The sequence below is a fragment of the Oratosquilla oratoria genome, chromosome 30, assembly GCF_046742065.1.
Source record: "Oratosquilla oratoria isolate Oo_2021 chromosome 30, ASM4674206v1, whole genome shotgun sequence".
NCBI lineage: Eukaryota > Metazoa > Arthropoda > Malacostraca > Stomatopoda > Squillidae > Oratosquilla > Oratosquilla oratoria.
Window position 1 is genome coordinate 27,066,268 of NC_134806.1, and position 17,500 is coordinate 27,083,767.

Genomic DNA, 17,500 nt, shown 5'->3' on the forward strand with positions numbered 1-17,500 from the left:
ATTATCTTATTATTATTATGATTTTTTCGCATCCGACCTAGATATGGACCAAAAGGTCTCCTGTCTGCATGCTCCGCCTTTGTAATCCTTTGTAATCCTTTGATACACGAATTTAAAAACAGTCTAGATAAAACAAGATATGAAGACGGGACACACGAGCATAGCTCCCCTTCCCGTAAAATGCAACTAGGTAAATACAACTAGGTAGAGACCCTCACACACGACTTGGTGGCGCGGTTGGTAGAGTCCAAGCCTGTCACTATGGAGGTCCCTATTCGAATCCTGCGTAAGGCTGAAAATAATTTCAGTATAGCTGCGCTTCGAGTCGTTACTCCAATTCTCGTGGGCGGGGAGTTGTGTGTGTGTGTGTGTGTGTGAGTGTAAAGTCAAAGCATTACCCATAGATCGGTCATACGAGCTCTGAGCTCTCTTCTGGGAGGGAAATAGCTGTGTATCACGAGTCAAACACGTGATCCAAAGACCAATGTGAATCACACACACACACACCTTGTGGCGCTGTGCACACACCTCATGGCGCTGTGGTTAGAATTCTCGCCTGCCACTGCGGCGGTCCGGTTTCTACTCCCGCCCAGGGCTGAAGTAATTTTAGTATCGCTTTACTGCGGGGTGTTACTCCAACTGTCGTGGACGGGGAGTTGGGGGTGTGTGCGTGTAAAGGTCACAGTATTACCAATAGATCGGTCATACGAGCCCTGAGCTCTCATCCTGGAGGTTAATAAATGTCGATCATGAGTCCAACACGTGATCCAAGACCATGGTGAATCACACACACACAATCACACATACACAACAGATATTGCCACACCACATGTTTTCGGCCTAGACAACGCTACAGGCTCTCCTGTCTACATGGTGCCATGGGCCTGCTAGGTTTGGACTGAGTTGATGGAAATTATGTAACTATTTTTGAGTCTAGGGGTAAGTCGAATTCCAGTTCGGGAACAAGCCCGTAACAACAAAGTAGAACGTATAGAGATTACAGGTAGATTACCGTACGTTCCGATTAGCAGCACATATAAGACTGGGATGTAAGCAAGGTTATAGGGGGGGTTGGTTAATATAGAAGTCTGCACGAAACTTAAATAATCTATATTTATGACAAAAGAAAAATAAAGATTTACTGTTTTTACATTTACAACCATACACTTACAGTACACTGAAGGGTCTAACATATATACATTCCTAAACACATACAACAAATCAAATAAACAAAACAGTCCAAGACAATGGTTTACACTAATACTTGCGAAAACATGTGGTGTTCCGATTTACAGCGGCGAAGGTGAAGTCCACAGGGGGTTAGTAGATAAAAGAGAGTCGGCTGGGGGCCAGTTCCCTTTATATACCGGTAGTCGAGGGGGGCGTGGCTTAGCGATTCATGGTCATGCTTCGAAGCCCAACGTACGAGTATGTCATACGTTGTCATTCGGATGAGCAACGTTGGGTGTTGTGACGGCTTCAAAACTTTGATCGTAGCAGGCGGGAGATTTGAAAATCGCATTCGATTCACGGTTGGCTATAACAATGGCAACTACCCGTCACTCCCTTTCTCAACGCCCTCCTAACGGGGGAAGCCATTCAAGCTATAATAAAACACTCCACAGCTCCTTAGCAGTTAACAGGTTGTTTCTTCCAAGTAATATAACATTTGTGCAATATATAAACTTAAATATCATTCTAATATTTTAGATGTCTTCACTGAATACTGCTATAATGAAGACGCACATTTATAAACTACAAACCTATAAGAAACACTGGCGCATTGATACACACAGGCGTACCAACAGTTTCCAAGACTTTTGAACAATGCGTCAGAGTCTAGTACTTACATCCATTTCCGTACGATTTCTTACCGATACTTTTTTGAGTGATTGTACGTGAAGATCTGGAGTCTGGGATCCATATCGGAAAAGTGTAAACACTAGACTCGATTCAAAGATTTATTTGTCCGACGTTTCGATTCCCGTCCAGGAATCATCTTCAGGTGGTATAATGGATAAAAAATGGTGAACTCATATATGAATGGTCAAAGTGGTATACCTGGGAAAGCTTCAAACTTTCAATCCTATACACAAAGCAATACTCTTTACAATATTAAATAAAATAAATTAAAAATTAACACGAAACTATGACACCGAACAAAATAAATTTCTAAGGCTGTGATCATAAAACAAATGTAGCAAAATAACATCATTATGTAACACACACGTAAAAACACCAGAACAATGTCCAAGTACGCAAACGGAGAAGGTGGACCAAACGTCCGAAATGAGGCGAGGGGGAACAAAAGGAGGAAAAGGTCTCAAGTACAAACGACTAATTACAATTACACACATAATAATATTAACAATAAGATAAAAATATAAAAAGAAAGAAAGAAAAGAGAAAAGGAAGAAAACAAAAACTGAAAATAGGGGGATTAAAACCCTGGGAAGGCGGAGTTGAAAAGCTACACTGAAAGACCGAAAGGAAGTCGAACAAAAGCCACCTGGTGATCACATGTAAGATCGCAAAGAAGCAGACTGAGACTGGAAAAACAGATCAAAGGAACTAGAATGCGTGACCCCTCGTCCCTAGATAAATAGGATTGAGATCAATACATCTATTTATGCAGTTCCTCTTGGTTTCCCATGCCTCCAAGAATAGTCTTTTCTTTTTGTTGTTTTCTTTGTGTAGTGTTGTCACTCCATCCCAATCTATGTTGTGTTGGTGTTCTGTAGTGTGATTGTACAGGTATACCACTTTGACCATATATATTTGAGTTCACGATTTTGTATCCATTATACCCCCTGAAGACGATTCCTGGACGGGAATCGAAACTTCAGACAAATAAACCCTTGAACTAAGTTTGATATTTACACTTTCCCGTATATTATATTATAGAGGCATGGAATGTTACACATAAAATGTGATAATATATGCACTGGACATCTGTTTTATTAGATACCCATATTTCCTCCCCTAATACTCGTAGCACTGTCTCAAGCGGACACTTTTCCACGAGTCGATGGGGGCAATGGGGGATCTGTTATTGAGGACTGGCATTTCTCACCCGAGCAAGGGGTCACGCGGATCTGGAGAAAGGGATTACGACTATGAGAGGGTACTGGACGAAGATGTCGACGATTTCACCACCAGACTCTGCCGTAAGGGAGACGCACCTCGTATTACCGGGATCTGCCGCATCCCGTGATTACCCCGACCTTGTCCCATAGATGTGATGTCAGTTCTTGGATCCTCACATGTCCGACACTCAAACTGGGGAGGGGGTGGGCATGCTTGTCGCACTCACGCTGGATCTAGTCTGCACGGGCGGCAATTCGGAGGTCACAGTCCTCACTCCTGGCTTGCCATTCCTGAGAGAAAGACTCTTGACGCGCATGGACGCATTTGTGTAGAAGGTGGTCGTATAAGGCCTGTGCAGGAGAACGTCCTACAGAGGCAGGGGTGTTGCGTAGCTCCAGGAGGTTCCTGTTGAACTCCTCGCACTCGATGTTCCCTATGGGTGCTGTTTGTTAATGAGGTGTTTCACTGTCCTGACAGCCGCCTCGGCGTGGCCATTGGACTTGTGCTAGTGTGGAAAGGTAACCAAATGATGGACGCCCCAGCGTTCCGAGAAGTTCTTGAAGTCGTTGCTGGTGAAGGGAGGTCCACCGTCAGTACAAAGTTGGACAGGAACTCAAACTTCCCGGAAGTAGCAGAAGAACATCCGGAACACTCTGGCAAATGTAGTATCCAACCCGCAGGGAACAGCCACAGTATACCCAGAGAGCCTGTCTTTTATTATCAGAAATAACTTCCCTGCAAGCTAGAAGATGTCGGTTGACACAGACTCTAAGGGTCTAATAGATTTATCAACGGACATGTGGCTACGCTGCAGGAGTTTGCATGACTCAGGCTTCAAACGTGTTCTTAATATCGGAGTCAATGCCGGGACTGAGGACAGTCTGCCTAGATCGTCGCTTGGTGGTTTCGACTCCTCTGTGACTGTCGTGGAGGTGGGCTAGTGTACGTTTTCATAAGGCAGCAGGATTGATGATGCGTTGATTGAACAACACTAGCTCCCCGTCTGCGTACATGTTGCCCCGTAGTTTCTAGTACAGTAAGGAAGAACATAGCTGTATGGGTCAAAGCAACTGAATGGGTATCCAGAGGACACGGAGGTAAGTAGGTAGCCGTAGGCAGAGTCCGCACTTACTGCGGCTCGGAGCTGTTCCTGGAGGGTCCTGTCGATGTCGATGATTGTCAATGACTGGTCCTCGTGAGTGATGGCACTGCAGGTGACGATGCTCCAAACGTTTGCAGCGGCCTCATCACACACGGTCTTGTCCTCTGACATAGAGCAGCCAACTGGGAATCAAGAGAGTGTATTCGGGATGCAGATCCGCATTCCGGCACATCATACAGCAATAAATGTGTAGAGAAAGATCCTCTCCTTTGACCATTGGAGACGGGGGTTCTCGACTGCATCCAAGAAGTAAAGGTTGATAACAGGGATGAATAAGCGGTGGTCAGTCATCAGTGTGAATTCTGACAGACAGATCAGATATAGTCTGCACTTGGACGTAGTCCATGCGATGGATAGTATTTCCATTTCTATAGTGGTTTATAGAGTTTCAGCATCTGTTAAGAATCTTGAATCACATTAAACAAAACCCTGGACGTAATCTTTGAGAGGAGCATACCAGATGCCATACAGGCGTGAGATATCTGTTTGAAGGACAACTAGCAGAGTTGGGTCGAAGGGCCCCAGGATATGTGGCTACAACAATGCTTACTTGACGCACCCAAAATCCTTGTCGTGGTCTGGAGTCCAAGTAAATGAGTGATTTAGTTTCATCAGAGGACGTAGAGGCTGGGCCGCTGTCTCTATACACAGGATGAATTTAGCCAGTTGGTTAACCAGGCCCATAAAGGAGTGAAAAGCAATCAGGTGAGCTGGTTTTGAGGAGTCCCGTATGGCGTTAACCTTGTTTTCGTTCGCAGCGATGCCACATGCAGAAATCCTGTATCCATAGAAACTGGCACTTGGGTCAGCGACCACAAACTTCTCCTTGTTTTGTTGTTGACATTCCCTAGACTGTCTGGCCGAGCAGTCCCGTCTCCCTGAGGAACGCCATAGCTAGAACGGGGCTTTCCTATAAGTCCCCTATAGAGTATATTTTGTGTCGCTGGCGTGCATAATTGTGTACAATATAGTCTTCGTGTTGTATAGTATGGGATGAAATGTTACATCCTGGACAGTTATCCAGCAGCCTCTCTCGGGAGAGAGAGGATTCAAAGGGATGGATATCACGGGATCGGACATGCTGCAGTGTGTTGTTTTTCAGTCCGTTGATGGAGCATCGAGCGATCTGATCATGGATATGTTTCTGGAGGCTGATATCTGGTGGTTGTGGTAGATATAGATATTTGGGTGTTGTTTTGATGTTTTTTGCTGTGAGTGGAGGTTCTGCCATTTAGTGTAGTGAGAGGAATTGAATTGAATTGAATTGAATTATAACATGTTTGGCATTATCAGCCAAGCGCCGGAGCCTTCAGGCCATTCAGCGCTATTTAGTGTAGTGGGTGGGCTTTGTGAAGGCTGCGCAAGTGTTTGTGTGCATTTCATGTCAAGATGATCCTTGACTTTGAGGACTTTCGTTTCATGATGTAGATCATCTGTAGGTGTTGTGTTTTTGTAGCCAATTTCTCCTTGTTGAGTGTGATGTCATAAATGCGGTATCTAGTGAGCGTTTGCTGAATCCTCCGTAAGTGTGAAGGTAGGTCATCGTCGAACAAAAGGATGTCGTCCACCACGCTGATACTCGTACAGTTGGTGACTCCCTGTAGAGCCATGTCACCACGAAGGTAGTAAGCGTCACCTGTAGCTACGAAACCCATCGGTCCTCTACAATGTTCATACCGTCCGTAAAGTGCGAGATGCTGGTCTTCCTCGACGAGTTTCGTCTGGCGATGACCATGTAAGGCGCCCGCTGTCATAAAGTACCTCGCAGATGGGCGACACTGTGGACCGATGCAAAAGACGTAGGCATGGGATGGATGTGGCGGGACACCTGAGAGTTTAGTTTGATCAGATCCAGTGTAATAGGTACGCCGTTGTTCTTGGCCAACAGGGCCATTGAGTGGCACCACTCTGAAGGATCGCCACCGACAGGAGTGATGATGCCTTGCTGTACCATCGAGTCAAGCTCCTCCTTCACCTGACCCTAAAAGCAAAAAGTTTCGTCCTGGTTGTGCGAATGGCGAAAGACACAGCGTCGGCCTCGAGGTGGATTTTCATAGGGTAATATCTACCATCTTCTTCAGTGGAACAGCTTGAGGTCCACCTTGGAGACCAACACGTCCTCTAAAATCTTGTAGAAAGTATTTATGGGCAGCAGGGAAGGGTAAGGTACCAAAAGGAGTGTCACCTTAGTTACCTTCTGACCAATAGGGAGTATATATTGTCAGCTGTGTCTTGGTTTGGACAAGAACTGCTTCCCTGCTGAACAGTATGGACGGGAATGTTACTATTATGGGTACTGGGGACGGGGGGAGGAGGACACACAGTCCACTGAACACTGCCAACACGGTACTGCGTACTACAACTTCACTGTCAAGATCATGTTGCTCATAAGAACATGAAAATTGAGGAGACTGCAAGAGATCTTAAAGCCTACACTAGGAAGTTCCCTGTCCCTTACCCCCTTTCATCCCTATCCATAATTTGTTCTCACTTTCTCTTAAAACAACCATTAGTTTCAACGCTCATCAGATTACTATATCTATTCCATTCCTTAACCACTCTGTTGACAAACCAATTCTTGCCTATTTCCTTCTTCAATCTAAAATTGTCCAATTTGAATAAATTACTACGAGTCCTGCCCTCCTGTCTTAATATGATGGCCTTGTCTGTATCACCCTTGTTAAACCCTTTGACCCATTTGAATACCTCTATTGGGTCACCCCGCACTCTTCGTCTTTCCAGAGAGTATAAGTTGAGGCGCCTAAGCTTGTCTTCGGAAGGTAAATTTCTAAGCCCCATGTATTATCTTGGCCATTCTCCTCTGTATTGATTCCAGTGAACTAATATCTGAAAAAAATGTACCTCATAGTCAAGGCTTAGCTGAATAACTGTTCGTCACGCCACTAATTGCGGTCATCTGTGTCCTATTCGCTCCGCCAAGTTTGTAAGGTGTGCAATGACGGTCCTGAATGACAGTGAGAAGTAAATTACTAAAATAGACAGGCTTACAGACAGGCCGCGTGCAGGCACTACGACCCAATTATCGAACTAATGAGTCACATAATTATACTGTAAACCTTTCGAATGCTTCAGCGCGCAGAACTGCTACTTAATGCTAATAATACTATATATATGAACATAAAAATGAAGGAGACTACAAGACACCATAAAGCCTACACCAGGCAGTTCCATGCCCATTACCACCTATCATTCCCATCCATAAAGCTGTCTAACCTTTTCTTAAAACAACCAGTAGTTTCAGCGCTCACTACATGGTGACCAAGTCTATTCCATTCGTTGACCACTCTTGGTAAACTAGTTCTTGCCCATTTACTTATTAAATCTAAATTCGTATAATTTAAATTTATTACTATAAGTCATGGCCTGTTCTTTTAATATGATGTCTGCATCCCCTTGTTAAAGCCCTTGATCCACTTGAACAACTTTATTAGATCATCCCGCACTCTACGTCTTTCCAGAGAGTGTAAATCAAGATACCTAAGCCTGTCTTCGTAAAATAAATTTCTGAGTCCATGTATTTTGGCCATTCTCCTCTGTACTGATTCTAGTTAATTGATATCCATTCTATAGAATAAACAAAGAAACATTATGGAAAGCAGTACATATGTGACTGAGATAAGACAGTGGTATACATACTATATATGCAGCATAAGGATGCATGAAATATATAGGCATAGCATGATACATGATACACTGTGATACGCAATAAAAGCATTGAGTGTCTGTCTATCCTGTCACATAGCCACAGTAGTGATCCCCTGAGATGTAAATGTCAGAGAGAATTGTCAACATCTTTCCTACATCTGGCATGTAGCCCTAAGGGTCTGGTATTCATGTCCTTGGATGTGACCCAAGATTTCTATAAACTTTGACTATCTCTCCTTCATTTTTCGCATAAGGGAGAACTCGCAACTAGTAACTACTCCTCTCCTCCTGCTGGCAGTCAAGCCCACCCTGGTACAACATTACAACTCTAAGTTTCTGTTCACAGAGACCCGTGAGAGGACCCGAAATCCGTTGCTAACTAGTGGAGCTGTAGGTCTCCAGTCAGTGAAAATCAATTCAATAATTATCATTATCGTAATAATGATCTAAGGATTATTTCAGGACGACTTAGGATGTAGAACTTACTCAAGGGTGAGCGGATAAGGACGGTGAGGGACGACTCGAGCCAACCAGTGGCGCAGAGCCCAGTGGGTACAGCGCAGTAGTGACTTCCCCTGAAACAAAAGAAAAACTCAGAAATCAAATTCTTTCGCGACGATGACGCACTCCTGATATTGTCAAAAATAAAATATATTAAATTATTTGGTTAAACTAAGAAGCAAATAAACGAAACAAATAGATAAATAAATAGATAAATAGATTAATATAGTAGACCCTGAGACAGTGAAGTAGATAGCAGATATACGAACCTTGCCCACATAGAGGGGCAACGTAGTTCCTCGAGAACACCAGGATGAACGAGAGATCTTCTCCGAAGTCTGTCCGGTCAGGGTCTTCCATTCGGCCGTGGCTTTCCTTCTGGTCCCGCACTCCGAGAGAAGGGCCGTGCAGGGGAAGGGTGCCAGCCACACTACGGGTGTCCGTTGCTTGCGGGAGAGGTCCAAGATAGTCTCCTGAAGGCGGCCACAGGCCCCCGCGCCCAGTATGCCAACGACAGCAGCCTCACTCGCTGAAGAATGAAAGAGTCAAGGTGAGAATGAGGTATACGCACGCCACAGGGCGCTTATCCGCTCTGCCGAAATCACCACATTTGCCCTATGTGCTCGGACAGACAGGTCAAGTGACAGTCACCGTTTGGATCCGAGCCCGAGTTTACGTCATGAGTGCGAAGTTCACGGGCAACGGTGCCGAGGGGAACCTAAAAATTTTACAAATTTATTCTAGATTGTTTCCGGACTGAAACGACAAAGAATAACCACTTTGATATATATATATATATATATATATATATATATATATATATATATATATATATGTATATACATATATATGTATATATATATGTATATATATATATATATATATATTATATATATATATATATATATATATATTTTTCAACAAAAACCCACTGTGTTTGATAAAAATAAATGTAATATATAGATTCCATATATTTCGATCACTGACTGTGATCCTCTTCAGTGGAATACAGAGTAGAGGAGCAAAAGACATGTCTTATAAACAGTAAAAGAAGGAACATGGATAGGACTCAGGTAGCGTCTAATGCTTTGCGGGGCAGGTCACCCGCCTTCACCAGAGATGGTAGTAATTTGTTGACTGCCCAGGTGGTAATGCAGTCAGGTGACCATTGTCCATGAGATATATTGAAATTTGGAAATTTGTTAATCAAGGATGATTCTATTATTTTCCTTTTTAAACTGCACTTTGAATTGAATATAATTTTTGCTTCATTCCAATCTATACGGTGGCCTTCCTTGTCTACGTGTTGGAAGACAGCGGAATTTTGGTGTGCATATTTGACTGAATTTCTGTGTTCTTGCATCCTGGTATGCAAATCTCTACCTGTTTGTACCCTAATATATCTCATGGACAATGGTCACCTGACTGCATTACCACCTGGGCAGTCAACAAATTACTACCATCTCTGGTGAAGGCGGGTGACCTGCCCCGCAAAGCATTAGACGCTACCTGAGTCCTATCCATGTTCCTTCTTTTACTGTTTATAAGACATGCCTTTTGCTCCTCTACTCTGTATTCCACTGAGGAGGATCACAGTCCGTGATCGAAATATATGGAATCTATTTATTTCATTTCTTCTTATCCAACACAGTGGGTTTTTGTTGAAATTTACTAATGTTTTACGACATTACTTTGTAGTTATATATATATATATATATATATATATATATATATATGTATATGAGTAATTTGCTAGTGAAGAGCGACATCAATCAGATAATTTTTATGACCGTTACGCAGAGGATTCAAACCTACTGCTCTGGCGCCAAGAGACTCCTAAGTCAGTGCCTTAGACCGCTCGGCTATCGATGGTTAAAACTCTTCCAACTCGAAACGCTACTGGTTCCCGAGATTAGGAAAGACCACTCACTGCGGCCCAAATTCCTATTTTCACGGAAGAGCCAACTACATTCGTAGCAGGTTTTGGAGATAGATCCCCATAACCATATATATTCTGATACCCTATCACTCCTGGTACTTGGATAACTATATTTCATTTTAAAAAAATACTTTGGTTAGGGTTAAGGGTTAAATTTAGGTGGGGTATGGTTAGGTTAGGGATTATTCACGAACTCCTAGGTTTTTGCAGATAGATCACTATAACCATATATATTCTGAAACCTTATAACCCTAGGTACTTGGATAACTATCTTTAATTTGTCTGTCTGGCTGTTTATTATTTTGTTCACGAACTCCTCCTTGGGTTTTGAAGATAGACCCCAATAACCATATATATTCTGATACCCTACAACTCCAAGTACTTGGATAACTACTGTATATTTCATTTAAAAAAAAATTGGTTAGTGTTAAGGGTTATAGTTAGGTGAAGTATGGTTATGTTAGGATTTTTCACGAACTCCTCCTAGGTTTTTGCAGATAGACCCCTATAACCATATATATTCTGAAACCTTATAACCCAAGGTACTTGGATAACTATCTTTCATTTGTATCTACTATAATAAAGTAGTAGCCTCTGTCTGTCTGTCTGTTCACGAACTCCCCCCAAAACCATATATATTCACCATAACCCAGGCTACTTGGATAAGTATATTTTATTTCCAAAGGGCGTCTCCCTCCTCAAATTGATTTTTTTTTTCTTACTTTCTTAACATTTTATTTTTGTTACCTTTTCCATTGAGTTATATTGATACGTGTAACTTTTCTCCACAAATTCTATCAAAATTAAAATGATCATCATTTGCCCGCAGCAACGCGTGGGTAATTTGGCTAGTATATATATATATATATATATATATATATATATATATATATATATATATATATATATATGTATATATATACTTATATATACACATCCATAATATATATATATATAATATATATATATATATATATATATATATATAAATATATTTATACATATATGCAAGCAATCACATCACCGTGATACAAAAATGCAAAATAACCACAGGAGAAAGGAAACTTGTAGACAGTAAGTACTTTCGTATATTACATCTTCAGACTAAATGACAGAGATACAGAATATCAGGTGCAACCATAGGGGGGAAGGGGGGAGACAATACAATGTGAGGAGGGGGGATGACCTTACCCCTATCGACCTGACCAACACATAAGGCTCAATCTGGCGGAAAGATCTCGGTGACCATTTGGGTTACCAATTTATCACATTTAAAATGACCATAGCTTAAGTTTATATTTTTGTCAAACGTGCCTGATATTAAGCAGGATTCTATTATATTTCTTTCTTGTAGGCTTTTTCCTTTAGCTAAAATTGTTGCCTTAGACCAATCAATATGATGGTTGTATAATGCTTTATGTTGGAATAACGCATTATTTTCCTGGGCAGATCTCACACTATATCTATGTTGGGAAATCCTTGTTTCCAAGTTTTTCCCCAGTTTGTCCAATATAAAATCTATTACACTCTTGGCAAGGAATTTTATAGACCACACCGTTGTTGTTAGGAGGGCTGTTCTTAACATTGATTATCCTTACAAATTAGTTAGTTTCGATGTCACTGGGCTTTTTACACATGTCCCAATTAAAGATGTTTTAACCTTTCTCCCAAATATTTCTCCTTGTTTCCAAGTTTTTCCCCAGTTTGTCCAATATAAAATATATTACAATCTTGGCAAGGAATTTTATAGACCACACCGTTGTTGTTAGGAGGGCTGTTCTTAATTAAAGTTTTCTTAATGGTGTGGTCATATTTAAAAGCTACTTTGATATCCAATTTTTTGAGTAGGTTAACAATACTAAGAAAATTTTCATGAAAAGGAAGAACAAGTGTATTAAGTTGTTTATGGTTTCCTTGTTCTTGATTGCAAGTTTTGTGAAAGCGTTTCTTGGCGGTGTTGTGACATTGATTAAGAATATGAGTAGGATATTTTAACTTTTCCCCAATATTCCGGATAGTTCTAAATTCATCATCAATAAATTCAGGATCTGAAATCCTGTAAGCTCTCAGGTACATGGAAATAAAAACTGATCTTTTTACATTGATGTGGTGATTGGAATAAAAATGAACATAGGAAAGAATATTGGTAGGTTTTCTATAGACTTTTGTTTTCAGAGTACCATTATCTCTAATTATTTCAACATCTAAAAAGGGCAAACTGTTGTTATTTTCTATCTCAAGAGTGAAGTTAATGGAGGGTACCAGTGAATTTAGATTAACAAGGAAATCATCAATAGATAGGTTATTAGGCCAGAAACACAAAACATCGTCTACATATCTGAACCAAATAACTTTTTCATCTTTAATAGTTGGTAATAAATATTTTTCAAAATATTCCATGTAGATGTTAGCTAAAACCGGTGAAAGAGGATTTCCCATAGCCATCCCGAAAGTCTGTGTGTAATATTTTCCCTCGAAGATAAAAGAAGATTTATTTACACACAGACTTATTAATTCTATAAAAAATTTACAAGGGATACCATCAATACTGTTATCTAGAATATTTGGGAGAAAGGTTAAAGCATCTTTAATTGGGACATGTGTAAAAAGCCCAGTGACATCGAAACTAACTAATTTGTAAGGATAATCAATGTTAAGAACAGCAATCCTAACAACAACGGTGTGGTCTATAAAATTCCTTGCCAAGAGTGTAATAGATTTTATATTGGACAAACTGGGAAAAACTTGGAAACAAGGGTTTCCCAACATAAATATAGTGTGAGACCTGCCAAGGAAAATAATGCGTTATTCCAACATAAAGAATTATACAACCATCATATTGATTGGTCTAAGGCAACAATTTTAGCTAAAGGAAAAAGCCTACAAGAAATATAATAGAATCCTGCTTAATATCAGGCACGTTTGACAAAAATATAAACTTAAGCTATGGTCATTTTAAATGTGATAAATTGGTAACCCAAATGGTCACCGAGATCTTCCCGCCAGATTGAGCCTTATGTGTTGGTCAGGTCGATAGGGGTAAGGTCATCCCCCCTCCTCACATTGTATTGTCTCCTCCCTTCCCCCCTATGGTTGCACCTGATACTTATATTTAAACCCAACTCTGTATCTCTGTTGTTTAGTCTGAAGATGTAATATACGAAAGTACTTACTGTCTACAATTTTCCTTTCTCCTGTGGTTATTTTGCATATATATATATATATATATATATATATATATATATATATATATATACATATGTATGTATGTATGTATGTATGTATGTATGTATGTATGTATGTATGTATGTATGTATGTATGTATGTATGTATGTATTTATGTATGTGTGTGTATATGTATGTATGTCCAATGTAGAGATGATGCTGTGTCGGACTTCAGGTGCTAGGAAAAAATCCCCCTCCTTGACGTCCTCATCCGCTCTGAAGACAACAAATCCACGACCACTGTTTACAGGAAAAAGAATGACACCGGAAGATGCACCAACTCACATGACAAATTGACCCTCATCATACACTACAAAAACGCAAAAGTCTCTAACCTAATAATGAGAAACAATATGACTAAAGACAACTCTCTCCTCAAACAAAATAATGCGGTGTACCAGCTCACTTGCCCCGTAGAAGGTTGCAAACTTCTCCCCGATGCTACTTATATTGGTGTTACTACTACCTCTGTGAGAAATAGAGAAGACGGGAAGAAATCCCTTCGGGCTGCATCAAATGATTTTTCACACATCCTCATTACCTCTGTGAGAAATAGAGAAGACGGGAAGAAATCCCTTCGGGCTGCATCAATTCATTTTTCACACATGCTCACTCATTTCCCATCCCCCATCCACTCCACCTCATGCATAACAACACCATCCATACACATCCCTTCTCCATTCACCCCTATCTTTTGTCTTCTCCCGTCCTTCCTCTTTCCCATTGCCCTTTTTACCCCGTCCATCCATCTCATCTTTGGTCGCCCCCTCATGTTCACTCCTCCCACCTCTGCCTTCCACACCTCTTTTACTAATCTTTCTTCACTCATTCTTTCCATGTGTCCAAACCACCCCAATATTCTTTCATCAACCCTATCTCCTAACTTCCTTTCCGCCCTCGTTCTTGTCCTCGCCTCCTCATTTTCACTCTATCCAACCTAGTAACCCCAATCATACTTCTCAGGTATCTCATTTCAAACACATGCAAGCTTCTCCTCTCTTCCTCTCCTATGTTCCATGTTTCTGCCCCCATACAGTGTGGTCGGCACAATCACTCCTTTGTACAATCTCCTGTTAGCATCCATTCCCAGATGATTATTTTTCATTACACTTTCTAATCCCCTCCACCCCCACTCCTCCATTTCCCGTTATATTCGCCCCCAAGTATCTAAAACTACTTCCTCCAGTCTCTCTTCCTTAATACTCATTTCCAGTCTGCTACCACTTTCTCCCCTTGAACATCTTATCACCTTACTTTTACCCACATTTATCTTCAAGATCCTTCTTTTGCACACCTTCCCAAATTCTGTCACTAACTTCCTCAGTCTCTCCTGTGATCCTCCTACAAATGTAAAGTCGTCAGCAAACATCTGCCTTATCTCCCACTTTTCTCCATTTTCTTTAACCATCTCCAATCCCGGACCTATTACCCTTGCATTTACTTCTCGCACCACCCCATCCATGTATAGATTGAACAGCCAAGGTAACATAACCTATCCCTGACGAAGTTCTACCTTTACCTCAAACCACTCACTCTCTCCATTTTTTATTATAACACATGCTTTAATACTCTCGTAAAAACTCTTGACTGCTCTTAAAGCTTTCCTCCTACCCCATATATCTACAATACCTCCCACAATGCCTTCCTGTCTACCCTGTTCTAAGCCTTTTCCAAATCTTTGAAGGCACAAAAACATCCTTACATTTTCCTAAAGCTTTCTCACATATCTGTCTTACCCCAAAAAGCTGATCCACGCAACCCCTACCTGTCCTAAACCCATACTGTTCCTCACCTCTGTTTCTCTCCTGATCCTCTCAATCAAAACCCTCCCATAAGCCTTTCCAACTACACTTAACAAACTGATCCCTATAAAACTACTACACTCACACTTGTCCCTTTTCCTTTGTAAAGTGAAACTATACAGGCTCTCCTTCAGTCCTCCGGCACTCTATCCTCTCTTAAACAAAAATTAAATAACCTCACCAGCCAGTCCACCATCACTGTATCTCCTTTTCTAGACATTCTGCATGACACTAATCCAATCCAGGTGCTTTACCTGCTCTCACCTTGACAACTGCCTTCATTTAATCTTTGCTTACGTCTCCTCCATTTTCTTCACTCATCACTATCATTTTCTGAGCGCTTCCCACTGCAACTATTTTTCCCTCCCTATCCTCCTTCACATTTAGCTACTCCCTAATATACTCTTCCATCTTCCTCTTACTGCCATCTCTCCATCTGCACCTTTTATCTTTTCTTCTCTACTCGATTCGCTTCCTCTTCCTCTCTTAATTTCTTTTCAAGACATCTTTTTATGACTTTCAAAAAATTCTGTCATACTCTTACCCTATTTCACATCTGCTCTCCTCTTTGCCTCCTTTGTCTTATGCTTTACTTCTCTTCTCTTTTCTTTGTATCTTTCATATGATTTTCTCATCCTGTTTTGTAACCAATCTTCTCTTCTATAGCCTTCTTTACGTCCTCATCCCACCACTCAATATTCTTCCTTCTATTTCTTCCCGTCCTACTTGTTGCACACATCATTTTTGCACACCTTGTGACTCCTTTTCTTTCTCATTTAAGTATTTCATTCTAAGTACCTCCCTACCTTCTGTCCATTTCCTCTTTCTTTGTCTATCCTTCACTCTCAACTTCCCTTCCACAAAAAATTATCTGATATTCCCCCACCCTTTCCCCTTTGAACATGTACATCCTTAACTCTTCCTACTATTCTCCTGGTTACCACTATATAGTCCATTAACGTTTTATTTACCACCCTTCCATTCACAACCCTCTCCCATGTGTATTTATGCTTAACTTTCTTCCTAAAATCTGGATTTTATATGGTTAACTTTTGTTCCAGACATATCTCTACCATCAACTCTCCACTACGACTTTTTCCTGAAATTCAGACTTCCCAACCACACCGTCTATTGGTTTATTTCCTATCCTAGCATTAAGGTTTCCCAATACCACTACACTGACATTTCTCTCTAAACCTTCTATACACTCGTCTATTGTCTTCCGCGGCAAGTCACCCGCCTTCACCACTGAAGAGGATCACAGTCTGTGCTCGGAATATATGGATATCGTCTACTTCATCTCTTCTTATCCAACAGAGTGGGTCTTTGTCAAATTTTACGAATGTGTTACGATATTTCTTTGTTTATATAGATATATATATATATATATATATATATATATACATATATATATATATATATATATATATATATACATACATACATATACCAAAGGCTTTTTCCCCCTTACACTGGGAGTAGCCAAAAAGAAAAAGGCATGGAAACCACTCCCACCCATTCCATCCCCTAGATATTCCCCTCCCCTCCACCCTCTACCCTCCCTTTCATATTGGCGACCCCCCCTCTCCGTCCCCTCATGCAGAAAAGGAGAAGACGGGGAGATATCCCTTCAGGTTGCGTCAAATTATTTCTCATACATACTTCCTCACTCCCCATCCCCCCCACTTCCCCTCATGCATCACAGTATCATCCATACACAAACCTTCTCCATTCACCCCTATACTCTGTCCTCTCCTCAACAGACATTCCTCTCTTTTGTAGTGCCCCTTTCACCCCATCCATCCACCTCATCCTAGGACATCCCCTCATGTTCACTCCTTCCACCTCTGCCTTCCACACCTCTTTTACTAATCTTTCTTCACTCATTCTTTCCATGTGTCCAAACCATCCTAATACTCTTTCATCAACCCTATCTCCCAACACCTTTTCTACCCCTGTTCTCCTCCTTACCTCCTCATTTCTCACTCTATCCAGCCTAGTAACCCCCATCATACTTCTCAGACATTTCATCTAAAATACATTCAAACTCCTTCTCTCTTCCTCTCTTATGTTCCATGTTTCTGCCCCGTACAGTGCTGTCGGCACAATCACTCCTTC

At 41.1% G+C, this 17,500-nt stretch overlaps 1 protein-coding gene across 2 annotated transcripts in view; it reads right to left on the reverse strand.

The window, feature by feature from the left end:
- Nucleotides 1-17,500, reverse strand: part of LOC143041053 (glutamate receptor ionotropic, delta-2-like) — a 561,193-nt gene that overhangs the window by 443,815 nt on the left and 99,878 nt on the right. For both annotated transcript variants that reach the window (XM_076212682.1, XM_076212681.1), the window contains exons 4-5: nt 8,686-8,945; nt 8,402-8,490 (exon numbers count right to left, since the gene is read on the reverse strand). In XM_076212682.1, the coding sequence (XP_076068797.1) occupies nt 8,402-8,490; nt 8,686-8,945 (349 nt within the window). The remainder of the gene's footprint in view (nt 1-8,401; nt 8,491-8,685; nt 8,946-17,500) is intronic.